The sequence below is a fragment of the Dromaius novaehollandiae genome, chromosome 8 (genome assembly GCF_036370855.1).
Source record: "Dromaius novaehollandiae isolate bDroNov1 chromosome 8, bDroNov1.hap1, whole genome shotgun sequence".
In the NCBI taxonomy this organism is placed as follows: Eukaryota; Metazoa; Chordata; class Aves; order Casuariiformes; family Dromaiidae; genus Dromaius; species Dromaius novaehollandiae.
Genome location: NC_088105.1, coordinates 19,365,597 through 19,390,221, shown reverse-complemented (window position 1 = coordinate 19,390,221; position 24,625 = coordinate 19,365,597). Strand labels below are relative to the sequence as shown.

General features: G+C 35.7%; 1 protein-coding gene across 1 annotated transcript in view; it reads right to left on the bottom strand.

Moving 5' to 3' along the window:
• COL11A1 (collagen type XI alpha 1 chain) overlaps positions 1 to 24,625 on the bottom strand; it is a 170,839-nt gene that overhangs the window by 60,834 nt on the left and 85,380 nt on the right. The window contains exons 26-37 of the mRNA XM_026111218.2: positions 23,465 to 23,509; positions 21,955 to 22,008; positions 21,825 to 21,869; positions 19,406 to 19,459; positions 18,488 to 18,595; positions 14,983 to 15,036; positions 11,897 to 11,950; positions 9,719 to 9,763; positions 9,541 to 9,594; positions 9,401 to 9,445; positions 5,385 to 5,438; positions 3,476 to 3,529 (exon numbers count right to left, since the gene is read on the bottom strand). Coding sequence (XP_025967003.2) covers positions 3,476 to 3,529; positions 5,385 to 5,438; positions 9,401 to 9,445; positions 9,541 to 9,594; positions 9,719 to 9,763; positions 11,897 to 11,950; positions 14,983 to 15,036; positions 18,488 to 18,595; positions 19,406 to 19,459; positions 21,825 to 21,869; positions 21,955 to 22,008; positions 23,465 to 23,509 — 666 coding nt within the window. The remainder of the gene's footprint in view (positions 1 to 3,475; positions 3,530 to 5,384; positions 5,439 to 9,400; positions 9,446 to 9,540; positions 9,595 to 9,718; positions 9,764 to 11,896; positions 11,951 to 14,982; positions 15,037 to 18,487; positions 18,596 to 19,405; positions 19,460 to 21,824; positions 21,870 to 21,954; positions 22,009 to 23,464; positions 23,510 to 24,625) is intronic.

Genomic DNA, 24,625 nt, shown 5'->3' with positions numbered 1-24,625 from the left:
TATCAGTTCCAATCAGTCTGAGATGGTACTACAGTAAAAATTCCAGTCAGTTTTACAGATCTCTCTAGGTGAACTTGATTAGGTGAGTCTGAATGCATAAATGATGTAGCTAAAAGACAGCTGAAAATACATTTTACATATATACATTATGAATCATAAAGCCAAACAGACCTTTTTTTTTTAAAGAAACACAGATGGTGGATTAAGTTGGAGAGGCATTAAAGATAAAGAGAAGATTAGAAAGAAAGAAAATGGAAGGAAATAGAGATTCAGAAAAGATGAGTGTTATACAGAGATGGTAAAAAGGGCAGCATGAATAAAAAAAAGAGAATGGAGTTAATGAGAAATTGAGATGATGACAAAAAATGAGAAGCAGAGAATAGATAGCAAATGTTTTTGGGACAGTTTTCCAGAACACTGGCAAATTTTATAGAATTTGCATATTCTAATCAAGCCCCCCCAACTTCTGCCTAGAATTTGCCAGTAAGCTGAATGACAGCCTCACTTTATAGTAGCACTGGTTGTATCTTGGAAACATGCTAAATTATGTCTTACAAACACATTAGAAGTGTGTTGCTGCATAATGTTAGGAGAGTGCATTCACTGCTGTATCACATCCAGGGTCCCATATACTATCCCACGCCTAACAGTCTATACTGGCCTCCTCCTCCGCTCACCTGTGTAAAGACAAAGGTGTCATCTGGCCCGTATTTGTTATAAACTTTGGGCCCTATTCAGCATTCCTCAGGACACAATCTCACTGACATTAACCCTGTTCCATCAGATCTGGTTTAAGATTTTTTACCTTCCTCAATCTGATTCCCTTCTTGCTGCCAGCCAGATGTTATAATGGTTCAGTTTTGCCCATAACTGTTTAGTCACTCTCTTTCAGATCTCTGAAATGATCCAGATTAAGAACAAAGACAAAATAACCCCTTTGCTCTCCAGGCTGAAAATCAGAACTGCTACAAACAGAATTGTTCATGTATCCATTCCCTTACTCAGCCACAACTACTTCTGTAGCCTATTGTAAGGAAAGAAAAAGGAATGCTGAATATAACTCATTTCCTGAAAGTGCCTTGAGAAGACCTATTTCCAGGTTAGCAGAATACATGAATGTTTTCCAGTATATTCAGTAACTCTGGATGCTAATGGTGGCTTTACTACTCTGCATTTTTTTTTTTATATCACCAGCTTATCTATTCCCACAAATTTAGATTTGTAAAAGGAGTAATAAGCAAAGGATATTTCAGCAGCCAATACTCAAGATGACCTGGACATCATGTGGGTTCTTCTAAAATATGTAGTATTAAAAAATTTACAGTAGTCTATCATTCATGCGTACATAAGGACCTAATACCCTCCATTTTTTCAGTATTCCTGTGAAATATTATGTAATAAAACTGAGTTTATTGCAGTAAGAAATAACAAGGTCCTTGATTAATTCTAATATATGAAATAGCTACTACGTTTCTATTTTATCCTTTCATAGACATGAAACACTAAATTCTTGCATAATGTCAGACAATCCAGCTATCTCCTCTGTTGATGCCTCCTGCCAATCTGTGGATGACATCACTGAAAATGATAATCATTTCTAAGGGGAAACAGTAATTTTATTCTCTAGTTTATTCCTATACCTATATTCTAAATTATTTATCATGATACTATTGTTCCTATCTCTGGAATTTTAGCAAATATTGGCAGTTCTTTGAAGTGAATATGTTTTACTGGGAGAAAATGCTATATCCTTTTCTCCTCTAATATTTACCTCAGTAGCTCTCAACACATGTTATTATTCCATAGGCAAGCTGCAGAGTGCAATCTGGGAATATGGCTCTCTAACTTGTCAAGATTGAGTATATCTCTTAGTCTAATTCCGTAGTTGCTATTATACCCACATGCACCATTGAACTTTAATGGGAAATACACCTAAATCAGAAGCAGAAATCTAAGACCCTGATTTACCAGTGAGCTCAATGAAAGTCTTTTGATTTATATTTTTTTAATATGGAATGGAAATGTTCAGGAAGAAAGTGGAAAAAAGTCTACTTTTCACTTTAAAAAGTCTATTTTTCTACAAAAATACATACATGAAAAACTGTGTGTGTGGGGGGGAATACTTTTAAAATACTTTTAAAATAACTTTAAAATAATAAAAAAAATTCTGGTCTGTGTACACACATACACACAGGGCAGAAAACAATGCTAATGAAGAGCTGCATTTGCTTTTGAGTTATTCAAGTTTTATATCAATGCAAACCTACTAACCCCAAACGAGATATAAAATTAGAGTACCATAGTAATGATTAAACAGAGGGACCTGATCCAAACATCATAGAGTGGCAGAGTCCCTAGTTTTATTGTATTTTGCGTCTTCCGTTTCTAGTCATGAGTGAAATCAAGAAACAAATGAGAATAAAGGGAAAATAGTGACTATGGTTTTTCCTATCAGACTACAAACAGTTTGAACTTCCTGCGTCCTAAACCATGGTTCAGATTGGTTCTTATGGCACACAAGACTAGTCTTTGCATCATTGCTAACAGTACCCAAAATGGATGTCTGAAAATAAAATTCATTATTCATCAACAGATGATGACTATAACTTTAATTTGCCACAAAGACACATATTTTAATCAAAAGGAGTATGTTTATTCTCTTATTAATGCAATTAAAATAAACCAATTAGTCATTGCGGTTAAACCCCCATTACAGAATATCTCATTTTTTATTCAATTTTCTTTTCAATTTCATAAATGTAGTAGATTTCTAATCAAGCTGGAACCCAAAACATAGTCTACTTGCTGACAATATTTCTCTCTAAATTCATCTCTGGCTTTCTCTAGTTCTGAAGAACTAAGCAAGAATTTTATTTGATTTCAGTGAAATATTAATAAGCTTTGGCACTACAGAAGTAGGTTTTTTAAAAAGCAATTGCACTAAAAATGTTACATGTTAATTTTTTTTCATTATGCTGCCAGAGTTTATTCATTGTGATTTTAGAGGATTTACAGTTTCAAAATTTAACTTTGCTTTGGCTGATTGAATCATTCCTCATCCTACTTTCTCAAAGTGTTGGCTTTTAAGTTTCCCAGCAGCTTAGCATTATCAATACTTTTTATTATGCCATGTTACATAGCATTCAGTGAGAAAAGAACCATATAGTAATTGCTTGACAAACCTTTACTAAAGTTGATACCTGAGTATTAAGTTTTCTTACTTCTATTGCCTACTTAAGCTCATTGTGACATTACTAACAGGGCATAGTCAAGAATAATATCCTTATAGCATGGAAAAAAAATAAAGCTTTCCCATGCCTAACCTCCTAAGTCATAAAAAGCTACAGTCATGTTCTCTCTCAGTCCCAGCCTCGTCCCTTTTTCAATTAAGTTGTCTCTCTCTCTTTGGCTTTGGTCACATGTTCATGACCACAGTAGGTTTACAACACTAGTACAGTAGAGTTCATTTACTTACGGTCTCACCCCGCTGTCCTGGGTGCCCAGGCAAGCCATCTTTTCCGGGTGGCCCCTGAAATTGGAAAATACATAAATCAATGCATTTTCCAGCCATTCTTGGTTCTGTAAAGAGTGTGCTATTAGCAATAGGAATCTCTAATCTCTTCATTTTTTCAGGCCGGTCTTCAGCACAGCTTAATTGCTCTGATATGAGCTACATACAATTTTAACATTTCATTTTCTTTGTTTCCTCCCTGATATGCATTAACGATGGTTTGGAGAGTGATTGTTGGGTTGCAGTATGCAGGCACATCCAAAATGGATTTCTATAGTTTTAGAAATCATGCAAAGTCCCTACACTTCCCCTTCATTTTTCTTTGCTTAACGAGTCACTTAAAGCAAAATGAAGCATGAGGGGAGTATTTGCGAAGGTGCAGTTTTTGGTGCTGGGAATAAAAATAGCAAATACCTGGGTGAAAAAATCAGTCTAAGTAAACATAGCATGCTGAAGCTCATGGGAATTTTATGTACACTGAGTGCTGCACATGCTCTGAGGCAGTTCACTCCAAAAGAGGCTTGGTAAGGTAATACATCAAAGCAACAATTGTACAGAGCATGTTTCTGTTTCCATACTGAAGAGAAGCTCCATGTAAGCTCATTAATGCAGAAGCTTTGCTTTCATTTCTTTCTCTACCTCTTACTGCTTCTTGTGTCTTATTTCCCTCCTGTTGCCCCTTCCACTAATCATTGTGCATACGTTCTATTGTATTTTTAAGTTGCTGAAAGATGCCAACTCTGCTTTTCGCACCAGACTTCCACTGGAAGTAGATAAAAATGACCTTAGGACTCAGTAATTCCAATCGGTTTCTTTCCAGCAGGGTCATCAAAAAACATGAATTTCTTCTGATGTCATAATATTCTAATTCTTCCAGAGATTTTGCTTGTCTACTCTGTACAGTGTACTCGAGGAAAATTTAATCAGATTGAGGAACAGAAAATAATAGAATTGGCATCCTCAATTTATGTGTTCAGAATGGGTTTTTAAGATCTAATTATGGAATATAATATAAATAATTTTTCTTCAATTAGTATTGGTGGTGTGACTGGTTTTCTTCTACACAATCATGAATTTTGGGAGGACTGCTTTCTGTCTTTCACCGAATAGTTCAAAGCTGGATCTAGAACTGTGAAAGTCTTGAATTAATAAGTACAACAGACCTACCCAGCCAAAGTTCTTTTTATATAAATACATTTATAAACTAAGAATGATTTGGCAACAACTGACAGCAAGTTGCAACAATCTCCAAATAAGCACAGTTCACTCAAAAAAAACCCCAGTAACCTTCATTTTTCAATTACATGTGTATGGTGTAGTAGAATGTAAGTGATACATATCAGCATTTACAAAAATTCTTTAATTCAAAGGATAAACAAATATTGTACATTTCACCATCTGGCCTAATATACATTTATTTAATGTATAAAAGGCAATATACTTTTATAGGGTAACCTCAAATGTGCTACTTCTACTGTGCATTTCTATTACTAATGAATGTCTCCTTCCTCTGCATTTTTGTTAAAGAATCTACTGTTTAAAGGAAATATACATTAGACAGAGGGTATAGTATCTCACTTAAACTCAGTCTGCCACCTGAACTTTGGCATTAACATACAAGAGCGTTTCCAGTTCAGTATATGATGTTGAATGTCATATAAGCTCCACCAATTGGATAGGCTCAGCCACTGTTTTGAATATCCAAGTGAGTTCTTCTCATTACCTTAAAGCTCCATAACCTTGCAGGAAATTTATCTATTTGTAATCTATACACAAAACGACCCTTAAATAAACCTTCAAATATTAACTTCAGAAACACTGTAGGAAAAATAACATGCTTGCATTGTACATACTTATTTAGAAAGATACTTACTGGAGGTCCTTTTGGTCCAGGGAATCCAACAGGTCCCTGAGGCCCTTGCGGTCCCTAGTATTAAAGGCAACCAAAGAAGTAAAGTTTTATTCTAGCTGCCATGACACTGGACTGAAAACTTTGCTTCAGTAGAAAAATCTATGAACACTGTAGATAATACCTGGTTATATGTATAAAGCCTGCTCTATATTGTCATAAATACTAGTAGCAACAACTCAAATATAGAGAGGTTGGGTGAATTTCCTGAAAGCAATATTGCCTGTATAGGAATGTAGCAAGAGAAAAGAAAAACTACTTGTATTGAGTATTTCTGTGTCTGAATCCTGAAACTGTGCATAATAAAATAGGAGTTAGCTGGGAATAAGAAACATTGTTTTGTACACTGCATAAAGGATGGCAATTAATTCATCGCCTGTTGGTCTGTGTAAACTTTGAATCCAACACTCGTCCTTACCCGTTCTTATACTTTGATAATATTTCAAGCCATTTTGGCAACAGTACAAACTACTTCCAAACACAAAAAGCTTTCCAGAGTTAAGGGGAACTAAGAACAATATTCTTGCTTTCATGAAAAATAGCTGAGGTAGCTGAAAAAAAATTGTGATGCATGAAAATTTTATTTATACAGTTACACATCTGTGTATATATATATGGAAAGAGAAAATTTTCAGGAAGCATATTTTTAGAAATCTATTTAGAGATGATCATGTGAGTTAGTACGCTGTGTATGTATATGTACATGTATATGCATAAACATGTGTACATATATACTTATATGTGCACATATACATTTACACAAAGTACTAGCTTACATGATCATTTCTAAAGTTCTCACTAAAAGAAATGAAGGCCAACTGTCAAAATTTGTCACTGATATGAATGGAACTCAGTGTCAAGTTATCAAAAGAATTTTTCCTGTTTAATATTTTAGTGTGTTAAGTCAAGGAGTAACGACCTGAGAAACCTCACTTTATTCTACGTGGTCCCACAGCAAAGCCATGTACCCTAGTCATACAGTACAAGACTTATCCTGCTCTAGTTGGTATAAGATGTGTGGTTTTTACTAAGACATCAGCTGACAAAATATGTCAGAAATGTTGGTTTGAAGTTTAATGTAAAGACCTGAAGTGGGAGGCCACATCTCCCAAATTATGCTACCTTTTTGCTCCTCCAATAAAGCACCGACTGTCTCAGGTCCAAAAGCCTCATTCACTAGAGCCCTGGCTCACCGCCAGAGCGCGGCCGCCCCTTGCAGCAGGCTACGCACTGTGTGCTGGAGCTGAGGGAGAGGATTCTTTGTTTCCAGTCTGGAAGAATTTGTCCTTAAGAGAATCTGATTCCAGGGTAGGCCTTGATTATACTGTATTACTAAAACTGAGTCAACTAAGAAGTGCTAAGCAAAGGAGCAAATCTTTCTGTGATCTTCCTGAACTATCATTTTTATTTTCTCTCCCCAAATAGGCGTAAAGCACTTGTTACATTTAGGTTATTTTTGAAACCACCACAACTCACAAATAGGCTCCATATGGTATTTTTTTTGATTCTGCTGTCTCTGTGAGCGAATGACCTTTCCTCATTTGTTTCTGGGTAAAATACAAAGCATAAACCTTCAACGAAAAATGGAGGAGGTTTATAGAGGAAAACCATTAAAATTGATTTAACTATTCTACAAAATACATGAAAGAAATTGGTCCCTCTCAGGAACGGGGTTATAAGAGCAGAATCCAAAGTTTTTCTGTTAGAGGCACTTTTTTTCTCATAAATCCCTGCTGTACTTTGATCTTCACATCTTAAGGTGTTTAATGAAAGAAGACTTGCATTTTTTTAATTCACAATGTGGCTTACAGATTTCAAGCTACTGGGTTGATGGATTATGTGAAAAAAAGCTCTAGAATACTAACAGCATGTTACTGAATTTACATTTTCTGTTTTGTTATTAAATTTCATTCTAACAGTAGACACAGGAGACAGATTATTTAATATTTACATGTCAGCTACCTGAAATAGTCTAAACCAAATAGAAATGGCAGTTTTAATTTTTGGCTGATATTCACCCCTATTGGAAAGCAAATGGACACTTTACACTAATATTGCACAAGCGACATGAGATGTGGTGCTCTGTGACACTTCATCTCTTTGCTCTAATCCATTTCTCTCCAGGGATGCCTTCATTTTGGATTGATCTGCTCATTGTTTTCAGTCCCCTCACAGCTCCTCTTCTTCATAACCTTCATTCTTCATTGACACTGCCAGCAAAATCCTCCTTTGTCAAGTTCTGCTTTTCAGTTCCTGGCAGTTTGCCTCTGGTTTTCTTCCTCAGTGCAAAGCAATCTACACTTGCTTCCTTGGACTGATCCTTGCTATGGCTAGTTCTCACACCCAGCATCTTAGGTCACTCATTCCTCCTTTGACTCCCAGCTTCCTGCCCCTGGGTCTCTCCCATACTGCCACATCATGCCTGTTTTGCCTAAACTTTCCACTTATTCCTGCTACCCATGTTCCACTTGGTACATTGTCTTTTCCTTGACATATAGGTACTCTCTACCTCCTAATGCAGCCTTCCTTCGGGGTGCTGTCTTCCATATGTATTGGCTACCATATAGTCTGCCAACCGCTGCCCTGCTTCACTAACCATTCTGATGGACACTTAAATAATATTCTGCTTCAGGAATGAAAGAGTTAAAAAGATGACTGTGAAAGGTCTTTAGTCAGCTTTTGTTTTCAGTGCGCTTGGTATTAATTATTTTTTGCATATGCTTTAAGGGCTTTCAATCAACAGGATAGGCATCCTTTTAGTAAGCAGAAAACATGGCATTTACCCTTCCTTTTAGTCATGAAGGCACCCGCATTCCTTTGTGTGTGTATAGCAGAAGGATGTTTATTAATACCTTCTTTGCAACTAGTAGGGATAAAACAAACAAAATTAACCTTAATTAGTTTCTGCAGACACACAAACTATGAAAATTTGAGATCTGTAGAACACATTTGTGCCATACTCCGTTTATTAGTTTTATGTACATCCTTATCTCCAGTAATCAATTCAACCAAAAGATGTCATCTGATCTCATGGCCTTTCTCCTTTTTTCAGATTTGCTTATTAGCAGTCATTCCAGCAAAATCAGTTTGCTGTTGTTTTGCCAATATTATTACAGCAGGTGTGCATGCACTCAGTGGTGTAACTGTGACATTATGGAACATGGAAAGATGCATAAAGAACTTGCTGTTGAGAAGACAGACTTCTGGAGATCACTGGGGATGGGTGTTGGGAAAGAATTTATAGATTCTCTATATGAGAAACTGTAGCAGTTTATATGAAAAGGGGCTATGAAACAAAAGTTTGATCTAAAGCTTTGCAAAGATACCTAGGCAGAGAACATGTCCACTTAACAACCTGAGTGGGATTTCATGTGCTGCTATTACAAATCTGATTTATTAATATTGTTTTTCTATCTACTGCTGTGTAATGAGTTGACTGTATATTGGATTTGTGTATTGATTGGTAATATAATAGCGAGCAGAAAATTTTATTTCAGCAAGCACAATAGGATTTCTCAAGCATGCAGAAAATAGGTTGAAGGGAATTCTTAGCTGATCAGACCAAAAAAATCTGCTGCTTCAACAATGAAGCTCCCAGAGATTGCTGAGTTATTTGCAAATCCCATAAACAAGCAGTAAATTGTAGTAAATGGGGCATTCTTAAGAGCACAGGCTGGTAAATCCAACTGTAATTTGCATGGATACGTAACACAAAGTGCGTGTGTAATCTCTGCCCTATTTTTACAAAACTGAGCTATGGATGGAAGCAGCAGCTTTCAGCATACTTCAGGTCACTCACACCTAACTTTATGAAAAGCAATATCATTGGAATTGAGGTTTTGTCAGTTCTGGTTACTCTGGTCAAAGAAAGGCAAATACACGAGTGGGAGAAACAATAAACCAGCCCTCCAGCCCCCATACCACAATCCCAAATGGTGGAGAATAACAACATGTACATAAATAGCTCTTCTGAGGCATACCCTTTCACCTGGTGGGCCAGGAGGACCATCATTGCCTGCAGTACCCTAGAAAGGAAAGATAGTATGTTCAAAGATAAAATCTCTATTTTCTTTGAAAGAAACAGCCTGCAGCCAGTCTGTACAGTGTGCCTGACAATTACCTTCAGGCCTGGTTTGCCAGTGGGACCTCTGGGACCTCTTGAGCCTCTTGGACCCTGTCAATTTAACAAACATGCAGCTGATAGGTGCTACAACAAATCCAAGTCATCATCATTCTTTATAGTACAGTGGAGGCAATTAATATAGAAATGCTTCTAAACTGCAAAGCAAATTACATACTGTTGGTCCTCGCTGTCCTCTTGGGCCTGGTTTGCCATGTAAGCCCTGTAAAGAAAAGTTCACACAAATTATCTTAGCAGACAACAGCTTTGTGAGATGAAGTTTTTTTTACTGAAGTGGGGGCAGAGTGCAACTCCCTTATGTTTAAATGCTATTTTATATTTAAGTATCTGCTTTGCATTTTAATTTACAGAAGTACGGTCCCTGATAAAATTGATTATCTTCCTGAGTTCTCTGAGACTTGTAGCCAAATGCAATAAATTTGCCTTAAAATCAGATTCTGTCACAGGGAGTAGGACATTCCAAACTACCTTAAAATAGTAGTGAAAACACCACACAAGCAGAATCCATCTGCACTAATCTAAGGACCTAGCAGCACTCCCAATGTAACAGGCTTGAAGACAGTGCTTCCAGATTCCTCTGGACAGCTCCACAGGTTAACAGAGAAAAGAAAAGTTAATCCTCTCTTTTTCATAAAAGAAATAGGGACTGTAACAGCTACGAGGATGCTGCACACTTGCGCAGAGATATAGAAGTTGCCAGAATGCTAGCCCTTAATTTTTTGCTACAGTGCATCTCCAACCACATGCTACAGATTCCTTTCTTTAGACTTGGATTTAGGCTAGTATAGCTGTGCATTCTAACGCAAGGAAGCTTAAAATTCAGGAGTGTATTCTTCAGAAAGAAAGAAACTTACTGACTGGTACTTGCTAATTTCTGTGGTGAACAACAAAAAAATCAGCAGAGATATCTTTGTATAAAGGCTGCTTTTATTTAAAAGCCAATTAAATGCATATGCCTCTTGTATCTTGAGGGTTTATTGTTTTGTTTTTATATCAACCTTATCTCATTTATCAAAATAAAAATGATATATTGTTCTTATAATGCTACTCAGCTTGTGAACTGTACAGGAACAATGACTGTCTTTCCTAATACCAGTGTGTGTGGTAGCACAGCACACAATGATATGCCTTTAGGCAATATTAATAATAAGAAATGCTTCAGATTAAAAAAAAAAAAAGGCAGTTAATCTTGTCTCACTGATGTTCAGCATAATCTTTAAACACACATGCAGTTTGATGGTATTAATTATATAGTTAGTACTCTAGCTGAACTGAAAGTTATTTGTAGGCCTGATAATGGATCAATCCCCTTACATTTTCATAATTTTAAGTCTGTTCATTGATGTGTTGTCCTTTTGTTTGTTTTTTAATCTGATATCCTGAATAGCAGTTATATCTCATTTTTCCCTGAACACTACGTTTTATTCCTTGTGGCTGTCCATAATAACATATCTTTATCACCGCTAAAATAATACAAGACCAATCTAAACTACATATAAGCAACTGCAAATGCAATTAGCTTTCTTATGTTTCATCTTAAAAAATACGAATTTCTGCTTCTGTTTTCATGCTGCAAACTAAAATGGATTCTTAAGTGCAATAACAATATACATTGCTTCAGTTTGACTTAATGACACATTGGGCTGCTACCATCTGTGAATTCTGACTCATCTTTTCACTTTTGATAATTTCATCAGCTTTCTAACAACATAATCAGCTATATTTAAGTGAGCTTTAGAGATAACAGTACAGTGACCTTCTTTCTAACCTATATCTCATTTTTATGGTTTGAAGAATATGCATAACAGATTTTCCCTCACCTGCTTCAAGTAAATAAAGCAGATAAAAGCTGTCATTTTGCATTGATTTGATAACAGTATGTGTTCTTGTATGGTATATTTGCATTTTCAAAGTTGAGGCTCTAAAAAAGCTTGTGGTAAATCAGAAGACTTTGGAAATACAAGTTGAGTTCCCTTGAGGGTAAATTGCACAGTAGCACGATAATTCAGGGGATACAGGAAAATAGTCCTTGCCAGCTCATTCAGCTACACAGTCAAATCAGATTCTTCATCAAGGTGAACTCTTTTCTCTTTTTCAAATATATAACTACAGAATAAGGTACCCTGTGAGAAAGTGCCTGAGTTCCTGTTAATGCCTTAAAGAATGAAAACTTCTGTCTCAGTATTCTATATAACTATAGAAGTTTATCCTAAGTAGGAAAAGTCCTGTGTTTTATTGTTCTTTTGATGATAGCTTGTATCCTTAGGTCTCAGTGACTTCTTTGTAGCACTGAGTTCCACATAGTTAAGCATCATACAAACATGAATTATCATACCCTTGCACCTTTCTCTCCATTGGCACCTGGAAATCCTGGGAAACCAGTTGAGCCCTACATAAGAAACCAATGCAAATATCAGAAAATATCAGTAACAAAACCATAGTACAGTCAACGTTTAATTTACATGTGAAGCACATCTCCAAAGTGATGTATACTGTACATCACATCTAATTTGTAAGCATGACAGCTCTGATGAGTATCTGTAAATTAACTTACCGCAATGCCTCAAGTCCTGAATGCAATGCAAAAAACATCAACATATAGAATGGACATTATTTATCATCTTCTTAGATAATAAAGAATTCACTAAATATGCAACATTTTTAACAGTAGGAAAGAGATCATTAACAGCCCACTAGAAATAACTGTAATTGTATCTAACAAAGAGGAACAAACAAGGCTCTACTGTCTATCTCACAGTATAATAATTCTTTTACAAAATAACTCCATTGAAAGTAACTGTAAAGTACTGCCATATCAAAACAGTGGTCCAGTTGTAAATAAGGTCATGTGCTTTAATTCACTGTAATGTGCTTACATGCTTGTCTAGTGAGCAGAATTTATGGGGAGATTATCTACCTTGATTCTACATATAGAAACAGTTCCCAGGAACTATTCCAGCTTCTCCCTTTTCTCCCTCTTCCTTCTGCTTAATGCTCACTCTAATCTGAATACTACTATTGTCTTTTTTTTACTCCTGGTGTACAGCTCCAGAGCGAGAACAGACTTGTAAGCTGCCAATGTATTAATTTGTCACAAGGGACTTGGGGTCAAAGAGGTGATAGACTTAATAAAATATGCTTTTAAATTACTGGAGATTAAAATCAAAACATTGTTTGATTTGACCAGCTAGTAAAACAACTGGCCAGACTCTGCATGGACTGCCTGCTGTGATAATGCATCTATAGCTGTACATCTTGCTACTAGTACTTTAGTGGCTTAACAACCACTTTCTAAAATGCAAAAAAACTTGATAGAATTTCTTTTTGTCTTCATTGAAACTTCAATTAATATCTTTTTCTTTTCCTCTTTTTCTCACTAATGTTTGCCTTTTAATAAATCTTACTTAGCACAAGTCATTCCAATTACCCATTAACTGCACTGGCTTGGGGACAGTACAACTTAATTGACAGTGATTAACTTGACTGATATTCATTGGTGGCAGAAAAAGTATGAGATTTTTTTTTCTTTTTGAAATTCTTTACCAGTTAAACTTAAAGTATGAATAAAATCTGCACAAATTCTATTCCGTGAAGCCCAAGCACATTCTTTGGGGGAAAGAAAACAGACTCAAATGATCAGGCATCAATGGATATGATTTGGCTGCAAGTATCTTGTATGTTCAGTACTTTCTGCAACTGTGTTAATGAAGAGGGACTGGACTGGAGAAAAAAACATAGTGAAAATTATCAGATAATGTTAGTACTCTAAGAACAACTCTTAGCAGAAAGTTAAAAAAAAAAAAGAAAAAAACACTGACAGCAAAAAGAGTAGCGTGAACCTTCTCAACAATTCTGAGACAGGACTTCTTAATTCCTTTACACAGCTAGTACATTTTTCTGCTGTTTTCCTTTCCTCACTCCCTTGTGTTAATTTGAGCTGGACTGTGAATAAGTTTCAAAACAAGCCTTTAAATTACTTGAAGTACTGTAGCTACCATTAACCTTTCTTGGAAGTTAGAGTGACAAATTAGAAGAGCTAACAGTGAATTCAGCTTGAGAACTATTTTCAATTTTAATTTGATGAAAATTTAATGAAATTAAATTCTTGAACAATTGTTTGCTGAAGAATCAGTCAACTTTTATTTGAAGTGTTACATCATTTTTGTTCTTAGAACTGAATAATGTAAAACCTCTTTGATCTTAGACTTCTCAAAAGACAGTTCTGATGTAAAGGAGACAAAAAGAGAGACTGAAATCTCAGGCATTTGAGTTAAAAGGTAGAAGCAAAAGATGTTCCTCCAGGTGAATATTCTTCATGAATATTTTCCTTAGATGGTTTTGATATTTTTCATTAACACAGAATGTTCAGTGGATAAATACTGTTCAGATTGTTCACTGAAAATATAGGCCAGAATCAAAAAACACTTTGCTTAGCCAGGCAGGAAGTTGTATTTCTGCCCCAAAAATATAATTTCTAGTTTGAAAATAAAAACAGATCCCAAATTAGAGAAAAGTTGAGTATTTCACTGCAGGGTGATTTTTCAGTTGTATAGAAGGGGTAGGAGATTCTTTTACTTGCAATGTTTCCCTAGATGACTTATCTTTGAGACCATCTAAAGATCCAAAGTCTCCCTGATGGCCTCATCTACACCGAGAAATGTCTGTAGAATGGTGGGTTTTTTTTTTCTTTCCTACTCATCTTAGAGAGTTCTTTGAAGTAAGTTTTTTTTTTAATTATATTAATTTAGCATACCCATTTCCTAAAGCTGCGTTAGGATGATACTTTTAAAAATGTATTTTTCCATTCTAAAAATGGAAATGTTTAAGCCTTCACTTAGACCAGGAAACAGCTACATATTTTCTATTGCAAACAAAGCATAAAGGATAGCAGAAGAATAGACGTAGGCACATAAATCAACTAAGGGTTGAGTCACAAGTTTGTCTAAACAGAAGCAAAGGGAATACATAACAAAAACTGTAAATGAAAATATGTTGCAGAGAAATATGGCTAGTCTGTGGAAGAAGCAGTAATGAGACAAACAGAATCATTATACTACATGGAAAATTCCCATCCCTATCAGCACCCATTTTGTGGCCAATATAGTGCTTATTCTCTTTCAAACATATCAGCAGTCCCTTCTTTTCCAACATCATGTAACGTATGCCTGCCTGATGCTGGCACAGAAACACAACTCATGAAAGGTTGGCAAAGGTTTGAAGGCAGTGTAGTTAAGAAAAGGGGAGACAGTGGCGACCTAACATTTTTAAAGACTTTACTTCAGAACATGATTGTCAAGAAAGAAAATGGGAATAACGGCCCATGCTTTGATTCCCATCCCCTGATCCTCCAGACACATAAATAAAAGAATAATTGCCATTGTGACTAATTTTCTGTAGTGTCACAAAAGCAAGATCATTTACCTTTGGACCTTGTCTTCCTGGATATCCTGGCAATCCTGGTACACCAAGCTTACCCTGCAATAAAATGACAGTGTTAAATTATATTTTATCATACTTCTGAGTTCTTTAGCAAACTTCTATAGAAAAATATCTTTTCCACAACTTAGATTTCATTAAATATTATATTTCATAAAATATCACTCTATTTCTTAACTATTAAACACCAGAGAAATAGTTACCTGGCTTAGTTCTCAAAATCTAAAAAAACATCCCATTCCAATGAGAGAGTTCAGCAAAGCCAATATCTCTATTTCTTTTTCTTTTCATAAACTGCCATATATTGCTTCGGGGAAGAGGTCACTAAACTATTAATATCCTCTAATAAATCAGGGGTTACCAGGCTTTAATGAGAATCAATTCTTTTAACTTCATACTGTACAATAGCTGCTTTGCTTTCCATAGATCCTTCATGAATAATTATTTGAAGCAATAGCTTTTTCTTGAAGATTTCTGAACTATTTGAGAATATGGTAAATCAGACTCCGCTGACTATTTGATATGAACAGATTTATCAACAAATATGGCTGCCTTGCTATGTTCAGAAAAGACAACAAGATGAACAGTTTGATCAACACTGACATTGCCCATTCCTAGAAATGAAATAACGTGCCTCATGGAGTTGGTCTCTTCAGACCTTCAGGTGATGAGAGACGGCTTGTCACTTTCAATGGCGGGGAAAGCAGCTTCAGTCTTTGAGAGATGGGAACTCTGCCTATTCTAAACATAATCCATATTCCAGGCTATCACATTTTGAGGAAGATCTCCATGGAAAAGACATGATTGCAAAATATAACACGTTTACCCTTGAAAAAATACAGCACATGAATAAAGGGGTTGTGCATTATCATATTCATGTAAGCACATGTCTCTGGCTGAAACCTTAGTAAAGAAGAGTTCCATTTATAAAAATAATTATAATGCTACCAGTTACGTGACACACTGAAACAAGCTGCATGCATTAGAATGATTTAAAAGTTTTGCAGCATTACAGCGCATCAAACTCTGCTAAATTCAGAGAGCGTTTTGTCACTGATTTTTTGATAGAAAAAGGCCCAGCTGTCTAGGTTGTGTGTGTGGATATGAAATTTTTTTGATAAGCTCCTTTCTGATATGTTCCTCATTCTTTCTTCACCATACTTTGTATTTTCATTATTAAGCCAATCTAGTCCTACCCTACTTGAGGAAAAGAGTTTTCTTATCACAGGATCAGTCGGATGTAGAGAACAAGAGACTACTGTGGTACTTTCAGTCAATAGAAGAGCAGTACTGATAAGCACAGAAGACTATGACTTTGCATAAAGTCAAGTCATAGTAAATAATAGAGGGGATGAGACATTGATAGCTGCTCTTACAGGCACTTCCTTCTGGAGAGATATAAAAATTAACAAAGATTATTCTAGCCTTTATGCTAAAGTAAATATCACAAGAACCACCACATAGAATTGCTCTCTGACCCACTGCATCACGGCCAAGTATCCGCAGAAGATGTTTGACTTTCAACAGGCAATAAAAGGAATAAATAAATGGGAAAGCTCTGGATCAAAAATTCCAAACCAGTGTTGCCAGCTCCAGTAATTCTTTCACATATCTTCTGATTTTTAAGGCTTCAAATTCTGGACTTGTGAGACTGTGAAAGTTCCACATATTTCATAGTTGGAGAAGGAAAGTTTGAAAACATGAACCAGTATTCACATTGTGTAATTTGAACAGGAAGAAGTAAAAATAACTCAAATTCATATTTAAAACTAATGACTACAAAACCAAGTTCATGTTTAGAGTTTTTTTCTTTGTTTTTATGCAGGTTCTGAAGACTTGAGAAAGAGGGACTATTTTGCAGATGTCCTCAATCAATTAATTATTTTGCAGATATCATGCCAGCAATACAATTTTTTTTGTAAGAGTCCTAATATTGTACATTTTTGTCAGGTCAGCTATACTGAAAATAGCCTTGACCATGATACATACAATCCTCTTTGAAGAACGCAACCATGTTGTAGGCAACGATAATACATCCCTTGTTATAAAGATTGTTTTGCTGATCTAGTTAACACTGAGCACACTGGCATTCTGACGTGAACTCAACTTACATTGATGTAGAATAGTCCTGGATTTCTTTTCGTTACATGTTATGTGATTCATGGCCGTGTTAACAGCTAGCAAGAACATGTCCTTGTGGGGAACATTAATTTATAAATAATTCCTAATGGTTAAGTAAAGCTGGAAAAAAAAATCTTTTTTGGAATGAGTGAACTGAGCTTTTGGATATGTTCTTTTATAACAGCTGATGAATGACACTGGACTCAAATTGTAACTCTAACCTCTTTCTGAACTTCTAGTAATAACATACCTACAGAAAGTAGTAACTTCTGATGAAAGAGTTTGTTCCCAAGTTTGCTGAATACATTTTGTTCTTCCTGGCAAAACTCTTGGCTGTGAACCTTCTAGCCTCTTTTTAGTAGTACCATACACATAGTTAAGACTTCAATATATACTTTTAAATACTGTATATAGATAGACAGGTAGAATAATTAAACCTGATGTTAGATGGGATGTAGCTGGGCAAGTACAAATTGTTCCTAACTTAAAGACAGAGAAACTGAGAAAGAAATGTAAAATGTCTTTCTGCCCTATTCTTTTCAAGACATAACCAGCATTAAAACCATAGTTCATCAAAAAAATTTAGATGGAAATATTTTCAACAGCATCGTCTCACTTTTTTGAAATATAATATAGATATATCTGAATCTTCATTTTTGTCTTATTTTGCCATTCCTTCTCAGCTAACCAAAATGCCACAGTTGAAATCAACTTTCTTTCTGATGCTATGACCCAGTGAAATATGCTGGCTGCACACAAATTCCTCAGTCTCCTTTCCCCCTCTGTATCTCAAGTCATTTCAAGGGGTTTTTGTTGAAATGAGGATTCTACAGAGATTTGTCTCTCTCTTATACTTGTGCTTGTTCTCTCCTGTATTTCATGTCCCCTTACTTTAATCATTCCGCCCTTTTAACAGCCCCTTTCACAGTTTACAGCCCCCAATCTCAGTTTGGATTTTTATTCAGGATATGTTTTCTGTTTTAAACAGTCTTTATTTCACAATTTGCCATAATATGACTGACTATTAATGTACCCTCCAGCAGTATCTTCATCCCTCTTAGTGCCCAAGTATTTACTTTGCTTCATATTTTTCTTAGCTGGTGTGTGTGGTACACAGTTTGGGATTGGGATTTAGCTGCCTTACAGTGCTATAATGACTTCTTGTATACTTAAAAAGTAATGATTACCAATTCCTGTTTAAATGTGAACTCTAGTGGTTTGCCTTAGTAGTGTCTCATAAAAGCCACTGTTAGGCAGCTAAAGGGACATCTTCAAGATCTGTAGGCTTGTTTTTTTTGGCGGAGAAGATTGTGGGCCCCATCTGTGTTATGAGGCAATGACATGTTTATGTTGGTATCTGGCTACTGACCTTTTCCCCAGCTGGACCAGCAGCACCTGGGTCCCCAGACGGACCTGCTCGACCTTTTGGACCTTCCGGGCCATCTTCTCCCCGTGGACCTGGCTGGCCAACTTCTCCCTAAAATACATCATCATGTAAACATGGAAAAATTGACTGTATGCATCTAATAGCGAGTCTACCTACAATTAGTTGAAAATAAGTTTTCAGGAGAATATATGGAGATAAGAAAAATACCACTGCTTAATCAATGCAAATGCACGTAAGTTAGCCACAAAATGCTATTTTTACAGGTTCTAGAGCCCAGTTTCCTTGCCTGAAGAGAAATGGGTTTGGAAGCTGTCTATTCTTATTTTTCCTTCCCTAAGTCCTTGTGAAGGCATTCTGAGGGTCTGTATAAGAAAAATGTGTGTTTCTAAGTATTTATGTGGATCCCATCACCACAGTTGCATATGTTTACAGGTAACAGATGTTGGCCAGCAGGCTCTTGTGAGAAGCTGTCTAGAACCTGCACAACACTATTCTGGAAAGAAGTCAGCCCTCTTCCTTTGGGCTAAATAAAAGACTTTTTGTCAGAAACTTGCGAGATGCTAATACTGGAATGGAACCACCTTTATTCCGGATAAATTATTTTTTCTCAGGCAAATACCGGACATCTTGGAATCTTGACAAAGTCTCTATCTAGAAAGAAGCTTATTCAAAAGGAAATCCAAGACTGGCATTATCTTTCTTTTTATAGCTAGGGATTGCTGATTCACAAGAACCAGCTCTCTGGCTGAAATCTGTGCATGCTCAGGGAATAAAAATAATTATAGCTACTAGCTTTTATTTTATTTTTGGTTTAAATTTATTCATTCGCTTAAATGATCCTTTCAAGATAATGACAGTTACTCTTTTTAAGAATATACGGGCTATCAAATAAATGCTTACCCGATCACCTTTAAGGCCCATGTCACCTTTAAATCCTGGGAAACCATCTTCACCCTAAAGACAGAAATGTATATATCAAGATTTTTAGTATAGGAAAGGGTTTTTTTTCTGCAGAAAGAATAAAAAATACTAGATAACCTTAGTGCTACCAATAGCAATAATTCATCCACTACAGATTAAAATAATTTGTACAGATAAAGTAAGAACTTGACACACCAGAGTATTTTAATAGGGCTATTGCTATTTTAGAGAAAGTATATCAGTCCACTATATAAAATGATTGCTTAGCTGAAAAGTTCCTAATAATAGCTGTTTAAAAGCTGTTTAAAGATAGAGACAAAATAATTCTTAAGTTTGATTATGAATCCCCTTATAAGGTCCTGAATTTTTTTTGGTTTTCTCCTATTTCAATAAGGCCATCAATCCAATTAATTAAAAAATTGGTGGCAAATAATTTAGTGTTTTTATTTGCAATGGCAGAACTTTCCTTTTACTTAATTTTTCTTTTAGATTAGTGTCTTAATAGTATCATGAAAGGAACCAAATAGGCTGGTAATGGCAGTGTTGTCTTAATAAAAGAAAAATAAGACAAATATTAATGTTCATAACTACTAAAAGAAGAATTAGTATTTATATAGTGGTTGGATGTCTGGCAATACTTAGTCCTGCCTACTCCTGATGAATCTCATTGGCCAATGGGGTTGAAAGAAAGTAGAAAAACAAACAGACATCAAGCTTGAATCTGTGTACAGTGGCAAAACAGGCACACATTATTGTGATTCTTAGTGAGAACTACTTTTCTACTGCCTAACAAGTACTTGCAGCTAATTTAGTCCATGCCTTTTAAAAGGTCTCCATACTGAAGTATGAGCAGACAGTACTTGGTCAAGTTGTATTTACCTCTACGTGACAAACAGAAATCTCCAGAGGCAATGGAGTTGTTCAAGACTTGCTCTAGCATTACTGATACCAGCTTTTGATTCACTCTCTCAGTCTCACTTATCATACAACTACAGCTCCAATGTCCAGATCACAAAAGATTACAGATGGTACACTTTTATCTAATGCTCATTTATATACTGGGAGCAAAGCTCTTCCTGTGATGAATGATTTTCCCCAGCATAATAGTATCTGAATGATTTTGATAAAAAAGATCTCTGTATAACAGACCTTTAAAGCTCTGGGAGAGCAATTTGTGAAATACCTTTGTGTGACATTTTGAGATGTTCAGGAGTGATCAGTGTCTTATTGCAGCTGTGAGATCAACTTTTAGGACCACAGAAATGCTGTGGAGATTATGCTAACCAGAATTTATTGATATATATCTATATTTATCTATCTCTATATATCTATACACATATCTTATTTGCATGTGAACCCTGTATTTTGTCCCAGCTAGATTTTAATCTCTCAGAATGGCACAAGACAAGGCTGCTTTTTTTGAACTTTCCAGTCACTGCAGGGTTTTAAACATACTCTTGGTTTTTAGCTTAGATTTAATGAGCAACCCTAAAAGGAGTCCGTGGGCTAGACAAACTGTGATTTAGGAAAGCCTGAAAATGTACAGCAGCTCTTGTATCTGAGCCTGAAAGACAGATCTCTAGTGCTGAAACCAAGGCTTTTTGGCAAGAGTCTTCTGCTTTAGAAATATAGATATAAATATATACACAGCAGCCACTAGCCATAAGGCCGAATTTTCCTGTGCGATCAGGTGGTGTGAGTGAGGGTGTCTGTAATCTGTCTCATTCTCAGTGCTGAGGAAAGTGGGAATTCAAGCCAATGCTGGCTGCAGTTTCAGCCACTGCAGATCATTAGAAGCCAGTAGAGACTGCAGCAGCTGGTGTCTGCTCTGCCAGGAGGATTTGCTCTATGTAGAGAAGTAATGGTATCAGGGGAAAGTAAAAACTTTATTCGTGTTTATATATATGTATCTGTTTGGGGCTGTGCATCACTTGGGCAAAGTCAGAGATCTGGCTCACAAATACCTGGAACTTAAAAAGTTATTGGAAGTTTTGGGTACATAAGAAATACAAAATCTAGCCTATAACACTATCAAAATCATAAAAATAACACTCTTTTTACCACAAATCTCTCTGAGGCAACAAGCTCCTCAGCATCCACTGTAATATCTATTAACAGGAAATAGGATGTCTAATTCTCCAGTTCAGAGCACCTTAGGGAGAAGTTATTTACACTGGTGCCAAAAGAATCCAAAAGCCTTCTCATAAATGAATATTTTACATTCACTTTGTAACCATGCTAACAACCATGGAGGTAATTGACTTATGTATGTCCTTAGGGGTAAGACAACCCTACCACTATGGGAGAAAACACACTGCAATGAAGGAGACAGAAGAGGTGGCACAGAAATATGGAACACAGAAAAACAGAAAGGACATAAATGCAGTCATAGGTTTACCTTTTCACCTTTGGAGCCTTTGAGACCACGGACACCATCAGCTCCCTGAAGAAAAGAATAAAAAGAATTATCCACTATATATTATCAGAAAGAGGGGGCTAGGGGGAAGAAACCAATGATTATATCTTACCTTTACACCACGAGGACCTGGATAGCCAATTGGACCCTGAGGACCTGGAGGCCCCTAAAATATATTGTAAAGAACTTTGTAGTAGTTGCTTAACAAGCAGTTCTCTTCTGAGTCTAATCCTTGTTCTTTCACTACAATGCAGCAGTCTTGTGTGAGACATCAAAATAACATTAGGTTGATAGACTTTTCAGGCTGTCTGCCACTAAGAAAGGTTGCATTTATGGAACCATTTATAGGTTTACAAACTTGGTTCTATTTGTATTTTTGGGAAACATCTACTCGCAATATAAATAACCTAAAACAACGGACATTTAGAAATGTAAAATAAACAAATCAGTACCCATTTCAGTGGTGTCTTTCCTGGAGAAAATTTGTATGTTCTTTACAATGATGGCAGAATTCAAAAGTACAGATCAAAATAATGCTGCTAATAAAAATCATGGTCTCTCAAAAAAGCAGATTTCAAAACTGAAAGTTAAAAGGCTAATGGTGCTTAATCAATACAGACTGGTAACTGGATGCTGTCATTTACCATTTCCTGAGGATTTTACAGATGTTTAATTTCTATACTATGCACTCCCTGTGCATAGTTTAAAAAAAAAATTGGTTGATTCTCTGATGTCAGAGGTATGTGCCACAATCTTTCCCTAATAGGGGTATGAATAAAGTCTTTTTCCCATTTCCAGCTGCGTCTTTTCACAAACCTTCAGGCATTTAATATCTCTGAGAAATAAAGTGTTCTATCGAATTTGGCTGGAACTAATCAGAGAATTCAAAAGGCATGAAGAACAACTGACAGACAGGTGCTTATACACATATACTTTCAAAACACATCATCATTGTAAGCTTTATTTTCTTAGGGAATCAGGATAAAAATCCCAAAGTCTCTAACAGATTACATCATTGTGGACAGATATTAGTATGCTGATGTCTGTGGAATTGTACTTTCCAAAATGTCCAAGTGATTCCAGTTGCGGTACTAAAGGAATAGGGTGCTATTCTGGATAAGTAAGGGTCAATATTAAATTTAAGCTAGAGAAAACTTTAAAGAGCCTAAAAAAAACCTTCAATGCTTTATTACAGCAAAAAAATTACTTTTCACTGTCACTGACTTGAGGGTGACCTAAAAAAAGTCCAATGTATATGCACACTTTGGTTCTTCTAAAAGTTCTGAAGAGTTCTAGCAGGTACCCTATGTTATGGAATCGTAAAAATCAAACCATTTGCAAGCTGATTTATATGACATGTATGCTACTTTTGTAGATTGCCATTCTGTCAGCTCCACAATTAGTTTTACTTTAAAAGAGTAACACATAAGTTTATATTACTACTCCTCCATCCTTAGAATATTATAAATAAGTTTGTCAGCACACAGATGCTCTGAATGCATGGTGGGTTTTCTATTATCTTCCTAAACAGTACTTCAGGCACAAACGCATCACAGAACCGAAAAACTTGCAAAAGCTTTCTTGAAAGCTATGTAAGCATATAAAAAGGTTTTGAAACTCACCAATGCACCTTTCTCTCCAGACTGACCTTCTTTGCCAGGATGACCCTGATTCAAAAGAAATGTATCTGGTTTGGAAAACACTCTGGGAAATGATATTTCATTACAAAAATACAGTTATTTTAACACTTGAATTTCATGACATTAAACATCCCTTTTTCTGTATACCAAAGGTAAAAAAAAAAAAAAAAAAACAACCAACCAATTTTTAAGGAAAGATTTTCCTTTCAATACTGAATTACTTTAGGAAAGACAGGAAGAGCCAGACAATGATTACGTTAATGTGAATGTTTTCAGCAATACCCTGATCGCCCCTTCTTTTTAATGTTTCAGCAGTTAGAGGATTTAAATGTAAGACACTCTTGGACTTGATTTTTAAACAGGCTGGGTGATCTTACAGCATAAAGACATTCCTAAAACACCTTCAAAAGACTGTGGCATTTATTGCATGAACCAATAAAGGAATTGATCTAGTTTTACTTAACATTCTGCACTACTTCCATATCTTTACTTTAAAGTGTTACTTGCTTTTAAAACAAAATATGTTTATGTTTTAGTTTTTGTTCCATATCACCAAAGTTAAAAATACTGCAGCACTCAAAACATAATTATTTACCAACCAATTATTTTTCTTTATTACAAAATTTATACTAAAGTGCTGTGAAATTTAATGGCAATTTAATGTAAGTAAATGTGAACAGAAGATTATCATGTATGAGAATCAGTCAGGAATCCTTTTTCTACTTATGTTGATCAGTCTTATTACTGGAGTATAGTAAATCTCTAGTTTTGCCAAGCATGTAGTCCCACATAACATAACATAGGCTACATAACACGTAGCCAGTTACTAAAAATATTTATGTTTTGTTGTCATTGACACACCAAAATGTTTTCAGTCTGTCAGATGTGATATAATTTTGAAGTGCCCGCTAATCTTATATGCCAAACCTCTGGTGCTTATATTTTATTTGCTAGCTTGGAAAACAGATTAAAATATGTGGTTTATTAATTAACACTAAGAGTAATGATTAAAATAAAAATTATTTAATACCTAATTGTTCATTTTGCTTTAAAGAGTTTGTCTTACTAACAAGAATTTTTTTTTAAAGGGCACATATGTCAGTGGTTTAATTCTTATCTCCTAGAACATGCTTTTTTGTGCAC